The sequence below is a fragment of the Enhydra lutris genome, unplaced genomic scaffold (genome assembly GCF_002288905.1).
Source record: "Enhydra lutris kenyoni isolate GAN:26980312 unplaced genomic scaffold, ASM228890v2 scaffoldscaffold33, whole genome shotgun sequence".
Classification (NCBI taxonomy): domain Eukaryota; kingdom Metazoa; phylum Chordata; class Mammalia; order Carnivora; family Mustelidae; genus Enhydra; species Enhydra lutris.
This window is the reverse complement of record NW_019154117.1, coordinates 16,639,437-16,658,608: the sequence shown is the minus strand read 5'-3', so window position 1 is coordinate 16,658,608 and position 19,172 is coordinate 16,639,437. Positions and strand designations below refer to the sequence as shown.

At 46.2% G+C, this 19,172-nt stretch overlaps 1 protein-coding gene across 1 annotated transcript in view; it reads right to left on the bottom strand.

Annotated features, from left to right (window-relative positions):
• The window catches only part of LOC111153546 (proprotein convertase subtilisin/kexin type 5), a 455,156-nt gene that overhangs the window by 30,734 nt on the left and 405,250 nt on the right, over positions 1–19,172 (bottom strand). Inside the window, exons 25-30 of the mRNA XM_022512624.1 lie at positions 18,751–18,793; positions 15,675–15,811; positions 14,661–14,861; positions 5,719–5,802; positions 3,735–3,930; positions 318–535 (exon numbers count right to left, since the gene is read on the bottom strand). Coding sequence (XP_022368332.1) covers positions 318–535; positions 3,735–3,930; positions 5,719–5,802; positions 14,661–14,861; positions 15,675–15,811; positions 18,751–18,793 — 879 coding nt within the window. The remainder of the gene's footprint in view (positions 1–317; positions 536–3,734; positions 3,931–5,718; positions 5,803–14,660; positions 14,862–15,674; positions 15,812–18,750; positions 18,794–19,172) is intronic.

Genomic DNA, 19,172 nt, shown 5'->3' with positions numbered 1-19,172 from the left:
ACTTTGGGTTCTTGTCTGGATCTCCAGCAGCTGGGATGACCCCTAAGTGCTCAGGACCCCTGTGTGGGAGAAATCCCGCAGAAGCAGGGCTTTCGTTTGTCTTTGCTTGAAGCATCCGTAATGGCGAGGCTTTATTCTTGCCCTCGATTTCCTCAGTGATGGGCAGGGAGGTGGATCTATTTCAGTAAAGGTAAGGAGACTGGTTCCCTCCATTTTGCATGGACATCTCCACCCCCGCTCCCACCCCCTGCCATAGTCGGTCCCCAGGAGCGGTGGCTTGGGAGAGCCACACTCTCCCCTGGGATGCTCCCACATACCTTTGCACGTCTTCTCATGGATGCAGTCCTGACACTTCTCAGGGCAAGCCTTGCACACCCCCTCCACGGCCACATGCCTCTCGGGGCAGGCTTCCCGGCATGCTCCCTGGTGCAGGGTGAGGCTTCCTTGGCAAGAGTGGCAGTTGGTAGCATTTCCTTCGCAGGTTCTGCAAGGAGAGCTGCAGGGCTTACACGTGCTGTCTTCTGCATAGAAGCCCCTGTGGGGAAGACAGAGCACAACTGGAGATGCTTTCCGGTGGGGAAATGAGTCACGCGTGGTGGCAGAGGGCTTGGGACTGAAGACGCTGGGAGGGCGGCTGCCACTGTGGGGCAGAACAAGGCGGTCAGATTTGCGGAGGAAGGAGGGGTCGGAAATCACATCTGGGAAGAGAAAGATGAAAAGGATAGGTATTGTCCTTGTGAACGTGGTTGGTCTGAAAGCCACTTTTGTTAATGTGTTCATAGTTCAGCCACCTTCTGGTTTCCCTATTTTATCTCCCAATTTTTATTTTTATTTCTTTATTTTTTTAAGAGTATTTGTTTATTTGACAGAGAGAGAGATCACAAGCAGGCAGAGAGGCAGGCAGAGAGAGAGAGAGAGAGAGAGGGAAGCAGGCTCCTTGCTGCGCAGAGAGCCCGATACAGGGCTCGATCCCAGGACCCTGAGATCATGACCTGAGCTGAAGGCAGAGGCTTAACCCACTGAGCCACCCAGGCGCCCCTGGTTTTTATTCTTTATTCCTTTTTTTTAAATAAGAGCCTTATGTTAGAGTAGAAAATGCTTTTTATCCAATTACCTTTTTAATGAAAAATTTTCATTTACTAAATTACTGAATTTAGTCTTTAATATAAAATGTTCATTTATAATTAAGTTAAGAAGTTACTTTCAAAAAGCTCAGAAGGTTTAATGCCCTATAAAATTAGAACCACTTTTGTTTGCGGCTCCTCTCAACCAGTCTCCAGTGGCTTCTTCCAAACACACGCGTAGAATGTTTGCACACCGTGTCAAACATATTTACAGCACAAACATATCCTACAAATACACAGGAGGATATATTTCTATGACTGACTTTCTTCCAGGTGGAATCTGGTGTCTGTATATATCGGACCTCTCGGTGATTACATTATCACGCCATAGATTAATACTGACTGGTGAACACAGGAAATATGAAAACCTCAAACTTTTCAAATAGATTTGGAAGATGAGGAAAATATAGACAGTTCCTTGGAAGAAAAAAGCTGGAGGAAAGAGCTGGAATGTGCAGAAGCGGGAAAATCACAAACCAGTGTAGAGGATATGGACTTCGATGTCCTAGGTGTCTATTACAGTTGTTTTCAACAGTTTTCATTTTATTTGTCAGCTGTTGCCATAATAGTGCAAAACACCCCCAAACTCATCACCCGTGTGTCTGTGGGAGGGCATATCTAGGCTGAGCTTGTGCTCAAAGAGGCATATGTCATTGTAGGGGAAGCACATGTGCTTCTCAGTACGTGTACTACTCAGGCATGTACTCTGGGGGACGGAGGCTGCACCCCAAGGTACACCCTGGATTCTGGTCTTTCTGTCCCTTTATCTTCTCTGGCACAGGGACCTCCTGGGGCACATTCTTCTCTTAGCCATGACAGAGAACAAGAGGGCAAGTTCATCCAGGCAAACAGGTTGTAAAGCTCTGCTTCCCTTCCGCTAACAACCCGTTGGCCAAAGCAAATGAACTTGTCCGAAGTCAAGATCAAGGCAGTCCATTCAATGTCTGTGGAAGTTGCTGCAAAGTGACAAGTAGAGGGCATAGGTCCATGGAAGGGTGAATAATTGTAGCAAATAACTCATCTACTAGAGTCCTTTTTGAATCAGTGCCCATGAGGCATCCTATATGGCCTCTTTACTTGACGTTTTAATGAACTCATTCACATCTGTTTCCTCATTCCTTCAGCCCTTCTTGTATTTATTCGGGAAACAAAAATGTACTGAATGTATCAGGAAGAAATAGGACAGGGGTGAATAGGTTTATGTATCTGATGTAGTTTTACGAAAGAAAAATCGGAGAAGAAGCAGTTTAGTAGAAGAGAGGGAACCAAATTGTATCCGGATGAAAGCTAAGACCAGACTCCCTTATACAGTAGTATCTTAGCTTTCTGGGACCACATGGAGAACCTTCAGTTGATTATAACTAAGCTTCTGCTGTCAATTCTTACATCTAGCAGATGCGAACTATTTATCTGCAGAACAGAATTGAATATGCTTGGCTTCTTCACTAGCCTGGAAGCTTCTCGAGTACCCTGACTGGTGTTTGCACCTACAGGATCTGTCTCAGTAGCGGATCCAGAAACTAATGATCTACTTCTATCATAGGTCTTGTAGCTCTAGCGTCAAGTTCTTTTAATCAGTGGGAAATTTCTGATTCCCCCAAATAGATCCTATTGGTCACTCCCCCAAACTCCCTCCTCGCCTCCCTCTTTCTAGTCCTCCTTGCTGTCAGTGTTTGATTTTATTTGGGTGTTCAGGGTGAATCTTGTGTAGCCAAAACTGGTCTTTCTATTTCCATCCTTCTGGCCAGAGATCATTTTTGGAGCATGGAAGGGATGCATTCTGGCTAATGAGATGTGAAGGGAAGTTGGTTTTCTTTCCTTTGGAAAAGAGATGGAGGAGGGGAAACGTGCCCTTTTCTGTCTCTTGTTGTTGCTGTGTAGGGTGGTGAGGTTTGGACACGGGGCAGACAGCATGGCTCAGGGGCTCAGGGGATGACAAGCTGAGGAAGATACAAGAACAAAACGGAAAGATTGTGGGTTTTTAACGAAGTGTTGGCTGCTGAGGTAACCAGTGCTGGATTTTAAGCTTTTTGGTCCGTGCAATGACAAACCCCACACTGTCTCAGTCATTCTACTTAGAATTTATGTTGCTTGTCACTGGAAGTTCCCAGATGCAGTTTTCCAAGTTTCGTTTCCACTTCCTTTTTACATCCTGGAGGTGGAACCATTGATGGGAAGAGAAAAGGAATTATAAACCAGAGGACTGAGGAAACCATGAGGAATCAATAAATAATTTAGCAGGTCTGATTCTGTATTTATTATTTACACCTCACACCTCACCTACTGCAAACATTTAAGAAAAGATTCCTGTATTCGCAGCCTTAACTTTGGTCATGGAAGAAAGACAACTCCTTGATCACAGCCACAAAGTGGAAGAAACGCGTATTTTCACAAAAGTCAAAAACACGTACATATCACAGTCCCGAGGGAGAAGTGTGCACGCTTTGGCTGCTATGGCCAATAGTGTTGTCAGTCAGTGCCACAGGGGGACACATCCCTAGGCTCTGTCACTGGGGATGGGGAGGCGTTCCTGGTGTAAGAAGGAATTGCCCTCCAAATGCCATAGGGGAATGAACCAGAGCCGGATGAGAAAGGCAGAGGGACACTTACTCAGGGCACCTGGTGTAGCACCTGCCTTTGTGGAGGACAAGAGGGAGGTCTGGTGATGTCTGGCACTTTCTGCAGAGATCAGCTCCAGAGCAGGAGACACAGTCCTCTGTACAGTTCTCGCAGCTTCCACTCCTCGCTGAGGGCCACATGCCTTCGGGACAGGAGGAGACACAGGCCTGGGCCAGCAGATATGTGCCTAGAAACCAAGGGAAGAAGGCAGAGTGGACAGATGGTCATCCTGTGTCTGGTCCAAGGGCAGTTGTGTCTGCACAAAGGACAGATGACCCACAGCAGCCCAAACTCCTTTTTGGAGCCTCTGCAAAGACCCAAGGATGTTGAATATTTATTTCTGACAATCGCAAGTAATTATTAGTGATGCTCGGTCTCCCACATTCAGTTTGATGGCCAGAAAGGATATTGACAACAGAGGTTTTGCCCTGTTTCTTTCTTTCTGTTTTTAGCATTTATTTGAGAGAAAGAGAGAGAGAGTGTGAGTGCACAATGGGGGTGGGGAAGAGCAGAGGGAGAGGAAGAGGCAGGCTCCCTGCTGAGCAGGGAGCCCGATGTGGGATTCGATCCCAGGACCCCAGATCATGACCTGAGTTGAAGACAGATACTTACTTGACTGAGCCACCCAAGTGCCCTCTTGCCCTGTTTCTTTTACTTTCCTGCTGATACTGGTGCAGGTCTTGAGGGGCTTCCTTCTGTCCAGTTGGTCTGTTAACACCTTCGTCCACGTGTAAGGCACATGTGCAGCCCTCTAGAGTCTATTTTTCTGCTTCTGGAAGCCTCTCCTTCTAGGCCGCTAACCCAGTGGCAACTCTTCCATCCAGCACCACCTGGCGTGGATGGTCTGTCTACTTATTTTTAATTGAAAAAAATCAGATATCATCATTATTGAAGAAAACTATTGTAAAAATCACCCTCCATTCCCAAATCCCAAGACAATTCCTTCAGTTTTTGGTTGTAAACGTTTATATTTCGTAGGGGTAGAGTCATGGCACACCTGAAATTTTAAAGTTTGTATCATCTCACAATGAACACTGCGCCTTCCAACACCATGACCGCTTTCATGGTCACTTTTAATTCTTAAATTCTCACTGTTAATGAACCATGTTCATAAAATATCCCCCCAATTCAGGGGAGTTGCTATTTCTGATATTTTGTTATTACAGACGATGAAGCAGTGCATCTGTTGACCTGTTTAAGTTGTTGTTTTTTGGATGGGGCTCCTGGGTGGCTCAGTCAGTTGGGCGTCTGTCTCCGGCTCAGGTCATGATCCCGGGGTCCTGGGATTGAGCCCCGCATCAGGCTCCTTGCTCAGCAGGGAGCCCGTTTATCCCTCTTCGTCTGCCCCTCCCCCCTGCTCTTGCTCACACTCTCTCTCAACTAAACAAACCTTAAAAAAAAAAAAAAGTCGTTCTTGGGATTTTTTCTCCCCTAAATTCAGAAATGAAGAAGGAAAGAAGAAGTAGGGTACTTACCCTCCCCCGGAATCTCTACCCTCAGTTCTCTTGTTTTGGCTAAGGCACTTTCAAGAGTAATGGAACCTCTAGAAATGTCAGGTACCCAGAGACCCAGCAAATTCTGTGGCCAGATCAACAGATAACTTCATCATGGCTTTGGATAAGAACACTGATGTTTTCTTTCTCTCTCTCTCTCTCTCTTTTTTGGTCCTTTGAAAGCTAGTTGTGTGTGTGTTTAAGATTTTATTTTTAAGTAATCTTTATACGCAACATGGGACTCAAACTTACAACCCCGAGATCAAGGGTCTCTTGTTCTACCGACTGAACCCGCCATGTGCCCCTGAATACCAGTTTTGTTAGAGGTCACTGTCTGGGTCCTGGCATTTTCCCAGAGGAGCCATTGTGATAGGAACAGTGAGAACTGGATCAAGTCCTGCAAAGCTTTTACATAAAGATGTCACATGAGTGACAGTGAAGTGTCTGGGCCACGGCCACCTCCTGTCATATTCCACACTGACCTTTTGGACATGAAGTGCACAGCGTCGCAGACTCATTGCAGGTTTTACAAGAAGGATGACAAGGCTGGTGTCCTCTCAAAATGTCTGTGTAGGGAGAGAAACCAGAAGTCAGTGTTACAGCATTGGAAAGGATCTCATGGGTCATCTCGTCTTCCTGCCCAGAATAGAATCCCTTCAGTTTTGCATTGGCTAAACTCTGATGCCCACTCATTACCCGTGCAGTGGACTTTATTCATTTATTCATGTATTTCATTCTTTTTTTCTCTTCCTTCCAATTGATCATTAAGACGTGGTTTGCAAACTTCCAGTGACAGGATAGCCTTAAATGCAATGGGGTTGTTTAATCTAACAGGTGTTCCTTCTTCCACATATTAAAAATCTGTGGGAGTGTGTGCTTGTGGGCATGCATCATGAAAGAATTTTCTAGTTGAGGGTCATTACTTCTTTCCCCAAGATTCTTAGATGACCATTTCTCTTCACTCCAAGATGATAACAGAATTCATTGTGTCTTTTGTGGAGTAACTTTTTCTTCTTCCCTCCCTTCCTTCCCTCCTCTCTTTCCTTTTTTTTTTTTTTTTTTTTTTTTGTTGTTGTTGTTCTTTGGAACTAGGTTTCAAAATCCGTCAATGTTTGGGTTTCTGTGTTCTTCAGAGTGACCACTGTGGAATGCAAACCTAAATTGATCTCCTCTCAAATCATCGTTAAACATTCACCTAATGGGGCCACCTGCGAGTTTTCTGGTTGGTCGGATGGTAAGCAGGCCATTCCCGCTCAATACCCATCCACCTGGGAAACATTGGAGGTGTTCCTCTCTCCCTTTCCCCCCAAGAGCTCTCCTTCGATGGCCAGGCTTTTCCCAAGAGTCAGCAAGTCCGAGGGACAATTTCAAAGACCTACAGAACAGCCTTGGTGACATCACTCAATGAGGACATGAGATCTTGACCAAACCTCAGGAGCTGCTTGGGAATCAGCATGAGTCTCACGGGGGAAAATTAGAAAAAGAAGATCTAGCTCAGGATGTGGGATAGGAATGATCTGGACCCCCAGTTGACTGTTGGCATCTTATGACCACCCCCCCCTTGCTTCTGGCTCCTTCCAGCCCTTCCGAGAGTCGGCCTGACAAAGTGGGTCCTGTAGGCACACCTGCCTTCAGAGCCCAGCTGTGCCACTTCTGGGAGAGTAACCATGGATATGGGAATTAAACTCAGAGAGTCCTATTTTCCATGTCTCTAGCATGAGAGCCAATGATCGTTCCCTTATAGAACTGTCGTGGGATGAAATGAAACTGTGTATAATGCACACACACAGCGGCTCAGTAAATGCTAGACCTTCTGCTTCCTTCCTCCCAGTTTTCTCCTTGGGTACATACCTCCCCATTTCCCAAGCTTCAGCTTTAGTTCTCTCTCTTCTTCCCCTGTTCCATACCTGGAGTGGCCCTGGGAGGCAGTGCTTGGTTTCTCCGAAGGTGCCATGGTGAATAAGCTGCTGAGATTAGCTAATGAGGAAACTAGATCCCCAGGTAGGGAGGTAGACAGATTGGCATGGACGTAGATAGAGACGTATAGACATAAAGGATCATTCTGCTACGCTAAGTGGCAGTTCTCTTCCTAGTCTGGAAGGAGAAACATGCCTTGGTTTTCCAGGAGACTGACTCACTGCTGTACTCTACCTGGGCAGAGCTGTTAAGAGCTCAGTTACCCTTGGGCAGAGCAGAGCCCAGCGCAGGATTCCCGCAAAAGACAACAGGTCTCCCTGTTGCCCACAACATCAACCAACCACAAGACCAACAGTCTCCCCGAAGGCCTTTTTAACCTGATAGCCTCACTTAACCCAAAAGAGAAGGCGGCAGAGTGAGCAACAGGTCCCTTGCCAACATCAGTCCTCGCTAATCCCCAGGGAGATTCGGATCAAAACTGCAGTGTGAGAGCATCTCACACCTGTTAGCCGGGCGAGGCTGGAGAAGACATAGCCAGCATCGGTGAGGACGTGGAGGAAAGGGGACGCTTGTGCACCACTGGTGGGGCTGGAAGTGGGGAGAGCCACTGTGGCAAACAGTGCGGAGGGTCCTCAGAAGATGAAAAATGGAGCTACCCCACGATCCAGCCATTCTACGCTGTGTATGTAACTGAAGGAAATGGAATCACTGTCTTGAAGAGACACCTGTTCTCCCATGTTCATTGCAGCCTTGCTTACAAGAGCTGAGATAGAGAAACCACTGAAGTGTCCATAGATGGGTGAATGGGTCAAGAAGATGTGCTGTATGTGTATAAAGGAGCACCACTTGGCCATAAAAAGGAAGGAAATGTTGCCATTTGCAACAAATGGATAAATCTTGAGCATTAGGCTAAGCGAAATATATGAGAGAGAGAAAGATAAATACTCTGCGATCTCACTTATACATGGACCTACAAGGAAACCAAACTCTTATAATAGATCGGTGGTTGCCAGGGGTCGGGGTGGGGTGGGGAATGGGTGAAAGGGGACCAAAAGGTACAAACTTCCAGTTGTAAGATGATTAAGTACATGGTGTCTACAACTAATACTGTTGTATATGGGGAAGTTGCTAAGAGGCTAGCTCTTAAAAGTTCTCACCACACACACACAAGGTAACTGGGGGTGGTGGATATGTTAACCTTATGGTGGTAATCATTTTGCAATATATACATATATCAAACTATCTCATTATACTTGTTAAACATGACAATGTTACATGTCAATTGTATTTCAATGGAACTGAAAAAAACACAATGGCTGAGAGCAGTTCTTAAAAAATAATAGCAAATTAATATTTACCAGACACCTTGACAGTCTTTAATATTATTATATGTCTAGGCCAGGAGTTGAGCTTTTTTTGACTCAGGGTTTGAAATTTTTTGTTTTATCTTTTTTTTTTTTTAAAGATTTTATTTATTTAAAGATTTTTGTTATTTATTTGACAGACAAAGATCACAAGTAGGCAGGCAGGGGCGGAGGGGAAGCAAGCTCCCCGCTGAGCAGAGAGCCCGATGCGGGGCTCCATCCCAGGACCCTGGGATCATGACTTGAGCCAAAGGCAGAGCCTTTAACCCACTGAGCCACTCAGGCGCCCCAAAGATTTTATTTATTTATTTGAGACAGGGAGAAAGCGCATGAGTGAGCGCACAAGAGTGGAGAGAAGGGGCGGAGGAAGAGGGAGAAGCAGGTTCCCCATACAGGGGAGCCAGAAGTGGGGCTCTGTCCTAGGACCCTGGGATCATGACCTGAGCAGGAGGCGGCAAACATTTAACTGAGCCACACCCAGGCACCCCGATTTTATCATTTTTATACTAAAGTTTTTTTATTTAGAAATGAGTTTTAATGAATTTTCTCACATTTTTGTAATATATCTACACGTATTTATAATTACGCATCTCGCACATTCTGGCAGCATGAGATTTTACTGGGACACACTAGATATAAAAATTCTGTAATGTCGGCACATGTCCACTAGAGGGTGCTCTGTACACACAGTTAACAGCAATTAAGTGTGGGCAAGGGATCATCCTTGCCAGGCACAGGTTTTTATCCTAAAAGATTAGTGACTTAGTCACAAGTATTTGACTTTGATCATAGTTTTTCTTTTTTTTTCCACTCCAGAAATTTGGACTGGACAAGACCTCAAAGGGGAAAAAAAAAAAAACAAAACACCTTGACCAAGAAAATGTAGTGTCTGTCCTTTAGAAATGACTATAGCTAAACCATATAAAACAGGAGTTTTATTTAAAACAAACTTTAAAATAAGCAATACTCAACACAGTTAAAAAAAAAAACCCAAAAGAACTGAAGAAAGGGAATATATCATAAAGCATCCCTCCATCCTTTCTATATAAACTGTATTTATTCACCTTGTTTATCACATTTGTTTTGTTTCTGGTAATAATGTATTTGGGGGGGCCATGGCACACAAAGAACCCCCTCATTCTTGTTTGTGACTCCACAGCATTCCATTGCACGGGTATATCAAACTTCATTTTTCTAACTGGTAACCGTTGGTGACTGCTTAGTATTTTTTTTTTTTCCCCAATCTCTGCTATTTCAAATACTACAGCAGTGACCAGGGAGGCCAAAGGTGCTTTTCCAGGCTATTACAGATCTGCAAGGACAGAGGCTTTTCTTGAGAGCCTCTCCAGATATAACTAGTCAGCACATCAGGAACGCCCTTAAATGTTCCAGAAAGCTTCACGGCTGAATTTCCTCCCGGTCTCTGGCCTCTGAGCACCAAGTTGCGGTTACCACCTTCCTTCTGTTTTTGTCTGAGGACTTCTGCACCCCCATTTGCTCCTCATAGTTCAGCTTCTCGGGTTGGTTTCTAGGTCACAGAGGCTTTTGATTCGGTGTGATGGTCTTTTCCCTATTTCCCTGTTACCTCTTTTGATTGGAAACTTCCGCCGTTGCTTCTGTGGAAGGCTCCTCGCCGAAGATGGGCTTTCAGTGGGCCCGGGCTCTTTTTTATTTAAAAAAAAAAAAAAAAAAAGCGTTTCATTTTTTTAATGCAAGAAAGATAAAGAAGGTTACTGTTGCCTATCACCTTACCACCCAGAAATGTGGGGTAGACATCAGCATGTGGATTTCCCATCTTCATATTGAATGTGGGAGTAGAATCATGTATGTGTTTGTGTGTGAAATCGTTTATGTCTTCTCTGTATATAGTACAGATCCTACATTTTGCATTTTTAAAAAGATTTTATTTATTTATTTGACAGAGAGCACAGAAGCAGGGGGTGGGGAGCTGCTGGCAGAGGGAGAGGAAGAAGCATGCTCCCTGCTGAGCAGGGAACCCCATGTGGGGCTCGATCCTAGGACCCTGGGATCACGACCTGAGCTGAAGGCAGATGCTTAACCGACTGAGCCACCAGGCACCCCTGAATTTGATATTATAGATTTTATAGGCATATTCTCTTGCTCCTAAAAGTCTTTGTATACACTATTTTAAATGGGTGATGTATTTAGATGAAACATAATTCACTTAATTTTGGGGGGGGGTTATTATAAATGGAGCTGCTATGGACATCTTTATACACAGGATATAAAGGACTTGGCTTGGCTCCTAGGCATCTCAGCTAGCACTCTTTGCTGCCTTCTTTTCGGGACTATTCTTCCCCAATCTAGCACCCCCTCCCCCCAAATACTTGATTTTGACAAGGAAGACTGTTTTGAAAGTGAACTAGTGTTTCCTGCGTTAAAACTGGGTCAGGTTAAAGGGCTGGGGAGTAGTTTAACTTTTATTGTGTCCTCTTCAGTCCTGGGAGCTTTATATGTGTTCTCCCATTTAATTCTCAGAATGACCTTGGCTGAAGTAGTTCCATGTTCTTATTTTATGGTTGAGGGAATTAAGATTCAGACAGAATGAGTAACTTGCTCAAGGTCACACAGCTAGTAGAGAGCAGAGCCAGGATTTGAATTCTGGTATGCTTATCTCTAAAGCCTACATCCACTAGAGAGACTTTTTGTAATTAATTTGGATTTTAAAATAGTTTGGTTGAGGTCAAAGCAGTGGTATACCGGTAAAATGGCTTTTTGGAACATAAGACAAAAAACTTGACTTATAGTGTTTGCTGATTTCCGTGGTAAATACTCCCATCACAGCCTATGGTTTAATGATCCCCTATCAAAATTCCTGGGTATTTGACAATCAAGGCAAGTGCAGATGCATGGTTCCTTCAGGGATCCTGTGGGCCAAAGGTTTAGTCATTTCCTCATCCAGAGTCCCGGGTTTTCTTCACTGAGTTCTGATTGGATAATTAAATAAAAATGAGGTCCTCATTTCTAAGCAAGGCAACTGTATATATCTACAAAGTCCTTCTAAAAATCAGATTTTCGTGGCATCTTTAAAGCTCTCGAAGATTCAGTTACACACAGGCAATGTATCTCCCCACCGCTGAGATTTATTTTTTGCACATGGCTCAGTGTTTGTGAGGGACTCTGGGAGTCCAGGCTTCCTCAGGGCACAGGAATCCAGATCAAAAGACAGGCTGGTGAGAAATTGTTAGGATGTGGTCAAAGATAAAAAGTTAATTCCCCGCGTCTGCGCTTTGTAGATTAAACTACCCTCGGACTATGTCATTAGAGCCTGATACAAACACGGTTTTCATCGATGATGGAAATAGGTGGGTAGGGGAAATGTGCGGGAGTTATTCCTAGGACTTTCCGGCACTACCAGGGGGAAAACCACTTAAGAGAATCCAAATGATTTAACAGGCATAGAGTAAACCGTTTCCATTCCCCACAATGGTTTCAGGAAGGCAGCTGAATGCCCCAACATTTCACCCACGGTCACCCTGTGATGCCCGGGGCACTGTGGAAGCCATTAGTGGCCTGTTTCACATTGGGTCTATGGCTGCCATGCGGGGATATTGGACTAGGAGTCTCCAGAGGATATTACTGACTAGGACAGGGGATCTGGGAGGGATCCGTACTCTGGTGCGAGTGATTCTTTGCTGGCAGGAAGAGCAGAGTTGGGCGGCCATCTTTGGACATTACTCAGCCTTGGCTGAAGGACTTGCCGGGCATGGTCCAACGTATAGGGAACTCTCCATCCTCAGACTGGGGCGGGAGGTGGTCCCACCGTGTGCATAATTAACGAAGAATGATGGTCCTCTCATTCTGAGCAGCCACCTTATTAAGAGAGGGGTTCAGTGAAGTCCAGTTGGATTTTTATTTTAAGGCTATTTCCTCCCCACATGCTGGCACAGGCAATGGGGGCAGTCGTAGTCTTTGGAGGCAAAGAAGAGCTGATTGTTTCTGCTGGGGCTGGTGTGGGTGAACTGAAGTTTGTCCCGTTTTACCTTCCTTATGTGGATCCACGACCGTGTTGAAAAGCACAGTACCACCTTGCTGAGAGCACCTAGGCAGCTCTGTTCTTTTCAAATCCTTCTGTACATTGTCTGGGCTCCCACAGAGTTGACTCAGGGTGAATGCAACCTGCTTAGCATCATCGTAAAGGGGTGGCTAATTAGCGACTGTTTTCTGGAAACTTCTACCCATCTATTATACCCCCAATCTTGTTTTGTTTGTTTTGCTTCTTGTTTTTAAGAGCTAGAAGTCAGGGTACAGTTGTAGGCATTGGCTCTAATACTCAAGTCTAGGATGTTATGGAATGCATTTCTCACTTACTATCTACCTCAGTCTAAACTCTGCCTGGGAAGCTGAGCTCCAGCTGTATCTTGCTTCGTGAAGAATGAGTCCTTCCTCCCTGTGAGTAGTCTGCATGTCTGATTTCCTAGATCATAGAAAAGTGCGGCCGTGCCATTGACTTTATTGCTTTTGTCCAGCCATGAGAAGCATTCGCATCTGCTTCCTGAATCCCTTATTAGTGCTGAATCCCCAAATGGACTAATTCCGTCCCTTCTTCAAAAACACTATATTTTGATAGTAGAAAATGCAGAGGGTTGGGTGTGGTGCTCTGACAGAGGGGAACAATCAGGGCCTGATTTCTTCTTGCAGAGCGCGTAGTCCAGTTGAAAGGGACGTGTAATCATTTGGGGAATCAAATCTGCTCTGACTCTTGGCTCCCTGGCCCTTTTCATCATCTGGATGCCAGATAAAATACAGATGTTCTGAGCTAGGAACACAGCACCAGACGATTTTCCTCTTGGCTTGCACTGCCTCTTAAATGCCTGAATGCCAGACAAACCCGTTTTCAGCCTTTGGGTCCAGCTATAATTCACGAAAGATATCCCAGTCTGGAGTGAATGATTTTCTTCCCAGCTATGTCTCTGAAATTGGCCCATGTTCTCCGTGTCCTTTGGCTGCTGGGTTTGTGATGGTCCCTGAGCTGCTTTTCCTTTAAGTCTCATATGTGCCACGGTCATGGTGGACGGTCGCCATGGATGTCCCTCCGTGGACCCAGCGAGAGCCTCTCTCCTGCCCGGGATCTTTCCCTCTCCCTGGCCCTTCGAAGTCGTATCCTGAGCGGACCTCCACTGTTGCTGCACTGAAATGACCTTTTTAATAAATCCTTGCCTCGAAATCAAACAGAGAACATCTCTTGTTTTCGTGAGCATCTCTTCATAGAATGTGAGTCAGATTTTTCCAGTCGGAAGAGGGTTTTGTGTTTTAACCCCCGGAGACACAGAGAGGTCATTGGAGCTTGTAACTACCTTGCAAGGAAGCCTGTGACTTTGGCTCCAGTGCGAGGAAGTCCATACGGAAGACGCGGGTCGGGATGAGCAGACGCAAGCCTTTACTGTTAGACGGCAAGCTCCCACACCCTCCCTCCTGCCCCCATCAAAATCCCCACTTTCCCCATCTGCAGCCGGAGGGGGACTTTTATTTTATTTTACTTGAGAGGCAGCATGAGCCCCTGGGGGAGGGGGAGGAAAAATCTCAAGCAGATTCCCCACTTAGCAGGGACCCGGACTCCAGGCTCCATCTCCCAACGTGGAGATCATGACCTGAGCCAAAATCGAGAGTCCATTGCTTAACTGAGAGAGCCGCCCAGGTGCCCCTGGAGGGGGACTTTTAAAAGGCAAGCTTGAATGATGCTAAGTTCTAATCAGCAGCTGGAAAGATGGGCTGTCTCAGCTTAAGTTCTAATTCTTAAGGGTCGTTCTTCCGTGTGTGACTGAAAAAGCCCACCTTTGCCAGTCTTTCTCCTTTGCCTTAGGTAGAAGCTATTCTGGATCTTTGAGACAGTGGTCTTTGGGCCATTCTCCTCCATGACTCTGTTTACCCGCTCCGAGCTCTCCCCCACCAAACAGGAACTCACGGGCCACACCAACCATTAAGTTGCACTTCGGGTTTCCCCCCAGGTCAGATACCCACCAACCACAGCCTCCTCCCCTCTCCGACTCCAAGCTTTGGTTCACAGTCGTGCCTTCATCTCATTCAAGATATCCCAAAGGCAAGGGTTAAAGAGGGAGGGAAGGAGACAGGCAGAGAAGGTGGCCGGACACCTGCTCTCTCTCTCTCTCTCCCGCACATACCATTCCAGAATCTCCCTTCCACCTGGATCTGGGCTGGCCCCACACACGTCCCCTGCCGCAGCTGCTGTCCTTCCCAGCAGCTGCTGCACTGCTGGTGTCCAAAGCCGGTGCAGGTCTCACAGGCCGGGTGGCAGCGCTCACATCGTCCCAGCTCTGGGTCAGCATAGAAGCCAGGGCCACATCTCCTGACACAAGAGCCGTCTGCGGGAGGACACAGAGAGGGAGCATGGGGGTGGGCCCCTGGCAGGTTCGGCTGGGCGCCCTGTGCAAGGCTGGGTTCTAAACAGGCCGAGGGGAAACTCAGGAACATTCTTTGTTTGCATTTGTTTTTAAAGAAACCAAACTGGCCTCAGTTTATTTTAACCAAGAAACGTGTCTCCAATCCAACACGTCAGTCTGCTTTTAACCAAGCATTTAAGTTTGCTCCAGGGGTGAAGGAGTGAAGGGCATCGAGTAAAGAACTTTGGATTCTCAGGGCCTTGGAGAAGCACGAATCAAACAAATCTCCGTAGAGAACCACAGAGGTCAGTGGGGGCTGATCTGGCAAAGATTAGGGAGCCTCTGGCCGGTAGTCCTTCCCCTGGAAGACCCCTAGGATGGTTCTTTCATAACCAACAGACCCAAACTGAAGACAAAGGATCTTGTAGATCTTTAACAGTGCTTAGGGATATATAGTGTGGATTAAGTCCCCAGGAAAGAGTCATGGTTCTGAATATTCTAGGTGATTTGTTCTAAGGCATTTACCTTCAATGTACCCCCACCCCCGCCCCCGTCCCTCTTGCATCCATCAGCTTGGCGATGTCGGACATTAATGAGCGACAGGCACTCTACTTCAGTAATAGAAGCAGAAGGAAGTATTGCCGGCTAATGTTCATTTTCAAACCAAATTAAGATCCATCCTTGGACAAGAGGCACAGGAAGAGTGTGAAACCAGTCAAGTGCGTGCTCTCATTTCTGGGTGGGGCTCGGGAGCCTTGTCCTTCCTTTGTACCACCCTGCGCCTCTCAGGCTTACCCAGGAGAAAGAAGCCCTCTTCACACCAGTAGCACTGGCGCCGGTCACAGTTGCCGCAGTTGGTCTCACACGCTTTGCATTCGGATTCTTCTCTGTAGGTCTTCTCAGGACAGGTCTTGTAGCAGTGCTGTTCAAACCTAGGGGGTAGGAGAGGAGGCAGTTTCCTCCATGAGGTACATTGACGTTGTTTCTCTTTACCACCAGAATTTAATATCCTGACATCTGTCTACACGTCATTTTTAACAGGTATAGATATTTGGGTGTCAAGGACAAAAGCTTGGTCTTTGTGTGCTCACCAAACATGTCATTGGCCACTTCCCTCTGGACCCCGAGGACCCAACATCAGCGCAGCTGTCAAGAGCTGGGGAGTAGGAAAGGGGTCCCAGTGTTTATTTATGGAGTACTGATGGTGCATGAAGTCCTCATTTCAACCTCCATGCGATTCCCAGATGGTAGCTATTATGTCTTTAATTTCTAGATAGGGGAACTGAGTCTCGAGGTAACAGGCTCAGAGTCCCGTACATAGTCAAAGTCAGGCCTGGGATTTGAACATCTGTTCGTTCTGTCACATGGCAATGGGAAGGGGAGGTGACGTGGAGACCTCCCATCTCTGACTTGTAAAGCTGAATTGGAGAACTTTGGGAGTGTCTGTTAATCTGTGTTTCATTTACCCTAGTGCTCTGTGTCTCTCGTTACCCAGGGAGTGATTCAGAGCTCACAAAGTACCTGGCTTCATCCTGGATTTTCTCACTCCCATTAAGGACATGGTCTCCACATGGACATTTGGAAACAGCTCAGTGTTGAGTTCAAGTAACTTACCAAAATGTCTACTAGATTTTTTTTAATTATTTTTTTTAAAAAGCTAGATTTTTAATATTAAGAATGAAGTGGCTTAGGTTTTATGTATTTATATTTTTAAGGATATTGTCCCTTCTCATTCTACAGTAGAATGTTGTATCTCATTTTTTTAAACTTATTTTTTTAATTTTAATTTTTATTTACATATTTATTTTTGAGAGAGACAGAGCATGCACACAAGTGGGGAAGGAGCAGAGTGAGAAGGACCCCCCCCCCAACCCCCCTGTCCCACCTGCCTCAGCTGAGCAAGGAGCCCAATGTGACACTCTTGATCTCAGGACCCTAGGGATCATGACCTGAGCCAAAGCAGACGCTTAGCCCACTGAGCCAGTCAGCCACCCCAAATGTTGTATTCCAGACTCCACTGAATTAGGGGTCCGTTTGAAGGGGCTGACCTTTGCCCTTTGGTGAATTTCATAGCATCAACGAAGTATCCAAGGAAAGCTTTGTATTTCTTCATTAGCACCTTCTATGATACAATGTTTTATTCACTATCTTCAAAGTTACAAAACATTCTATAGGGTTATACTTGTGTGTTTCTGGAAACAAACATGATGTCCTTTACCCCCAGGGGTACTGGGCTTGTTCCTTCCCTGTATTTGTTTCTCCAAGGGTTTTATGGGACCTTCAGTGGCCAGCGGTGCGCAGGCGTGGCTCATCGGGCTGGCTACAAGGTGGAACAGGGCCGGGACAGGGGAAGCAGTTGCAGGTGGAGGGCTGCGCTATCCTGTCAGCTTGAGGAAGGATGCAATTACACCAGAGGGACGCAGAGAATGAGGACCTAACAGGAGAATTCCTCACCTATGTCTTATTTTTTCCTCCTCACCCACTTCTGCATGGTGGTTATTTGAGTCTAAGTTCTCTTTCCTCGGTTCTTTGAGGAACATTCTGTGCCCCCGACCATGTGTCCTCACCAAAGAGTGTTTGCATGTCTGCTGTTCGTCTCTGCCCAGGGTGGTCTGTGGTGGGCTTTGTGGTGGGTAAAGGCCAGCTATGAACATGCTGACAGATGGCTTTCTTCTCCTTTACTCGTCTGCTCTACCCTGCAGCAATCATGTCTGGGGCCTCTTCTCCGTCCCTCCTCCCCTGTTCATGGAGCAGTGATTTAAATCAGTGGGTCAGAAATGCGGAGACACAGAGTTCATATAGAGAGCATCAGGCTACTCTACCAGAGTTGAATGAAAACTATAAGCTTAGGTAATGATAAGGCTAACTGACTCTTTGTGATAAGCTTCAGCTTTCTGGGCTCCCCTTTCCCTCCCAAGCTCCTGACCTCTGTCAGCATCTTTTCTACCCATGACCATCCCTCAGGGGTGCTAGAGGCGAAAGGCAGTGTGGTAACAGGAGGAACCAGCCCACTTAAGTTGAGGTGACCTGAACCTGGATGCCCTCCCCCCACCCCCACGCCCCCGCTGGCTTGTGGTGTAACGTGAGGAAACCCACAGCCTCTCTGACCTTCAGTCTCTTCCTCTGGAGAGTAACGTCAATCTCATGTCCCTGGCATGAGAGTTTGTGGAAAGGTGAAGAGAAGAACTGGGGGTGAGGCCATCACCCGGTTCTTAGTGTCACAGGGAAGAATTACATAGTTTATGTATAATCCGGGCCTTCTTTTTCTTCTCCTCTACCTTCTTTGCTTTTCTTCCAAGATAGGAACCAGTGTGCCCTAGGAGGCCGACTAGGAAAGGAAGGGGAGGCGACATGGAGACCTCCCATCTTTGACTTGTAGTGTTGAATTGGAGAACTTTGGGAGTGTCTGTTAATCTGTGTTTCATTTACCCTAGTGCTCTGTGTCTCTCATTACCCAGGAGGTGATTCAGAGCTCACAAAGTACCTGGCTTCATCCTGGATTTTCTGAATCCCATTAAGGCCAAGGTCTCTATGCAGATGTTTGGAAATAGCTTGCTTGGGATCAGGTCTGTCATTAAGGTTTGTCCGTGAACTGCAGGGTCTGAAAACTGGTAACCCATGGCGAGATTCCTAGACACCAGTGTCAGGTTGGGTGACTTCCAGGACCAAGAAAAAGAGGGCCTCCTTTGGAGGCAAGAAAACAGCTGGGCTCTTATTGCTAAATCCAAGAATTGTTCATTAATAGCCTGACAGGGCACAGTCGCTTCTGGCTGCCCGGCCTCTTTGCTTTAATCACTGGATTGAGGATTAAGTCAGTATTGCTTAAACTGCAGAAAAGTTAGTGCCATAAAAAAATAAATGTCAGACTTACATGTAATACCCCGTAGTGCATGATGTACAGGTTCCTGGATTATCTGGAAGAAAATTATAATAATGAGACATACTAATTACCAAGAGTTCATCATTTGGCAAAGGGGCTCTGGAAAATTTGTGGCTTGAGACAAATAATGTTTTGGAGGTCTTTCATGAAAGGGACCCTCCGGAAATGACATTTGCACAGATTATAACATTTTTTAAAAAAGATTTTCTTTATTTATTTGACGGACAGAGATCACAAGCAGGCAGAGAGGCAGGCAGAGAGAGAGGGGGGAGGCAGGCTCCCCGCTGAGCAGAGAGCCCGATGTGGGGCTCGATCCCAGGACCCTGAGATCATGACCTGAGCCGAAGGCAGAGGCTTTAACCCACTGAGCCACCCAGGCGCCTCCAGATTATACCTTTTTTTTTTTTTTTTTT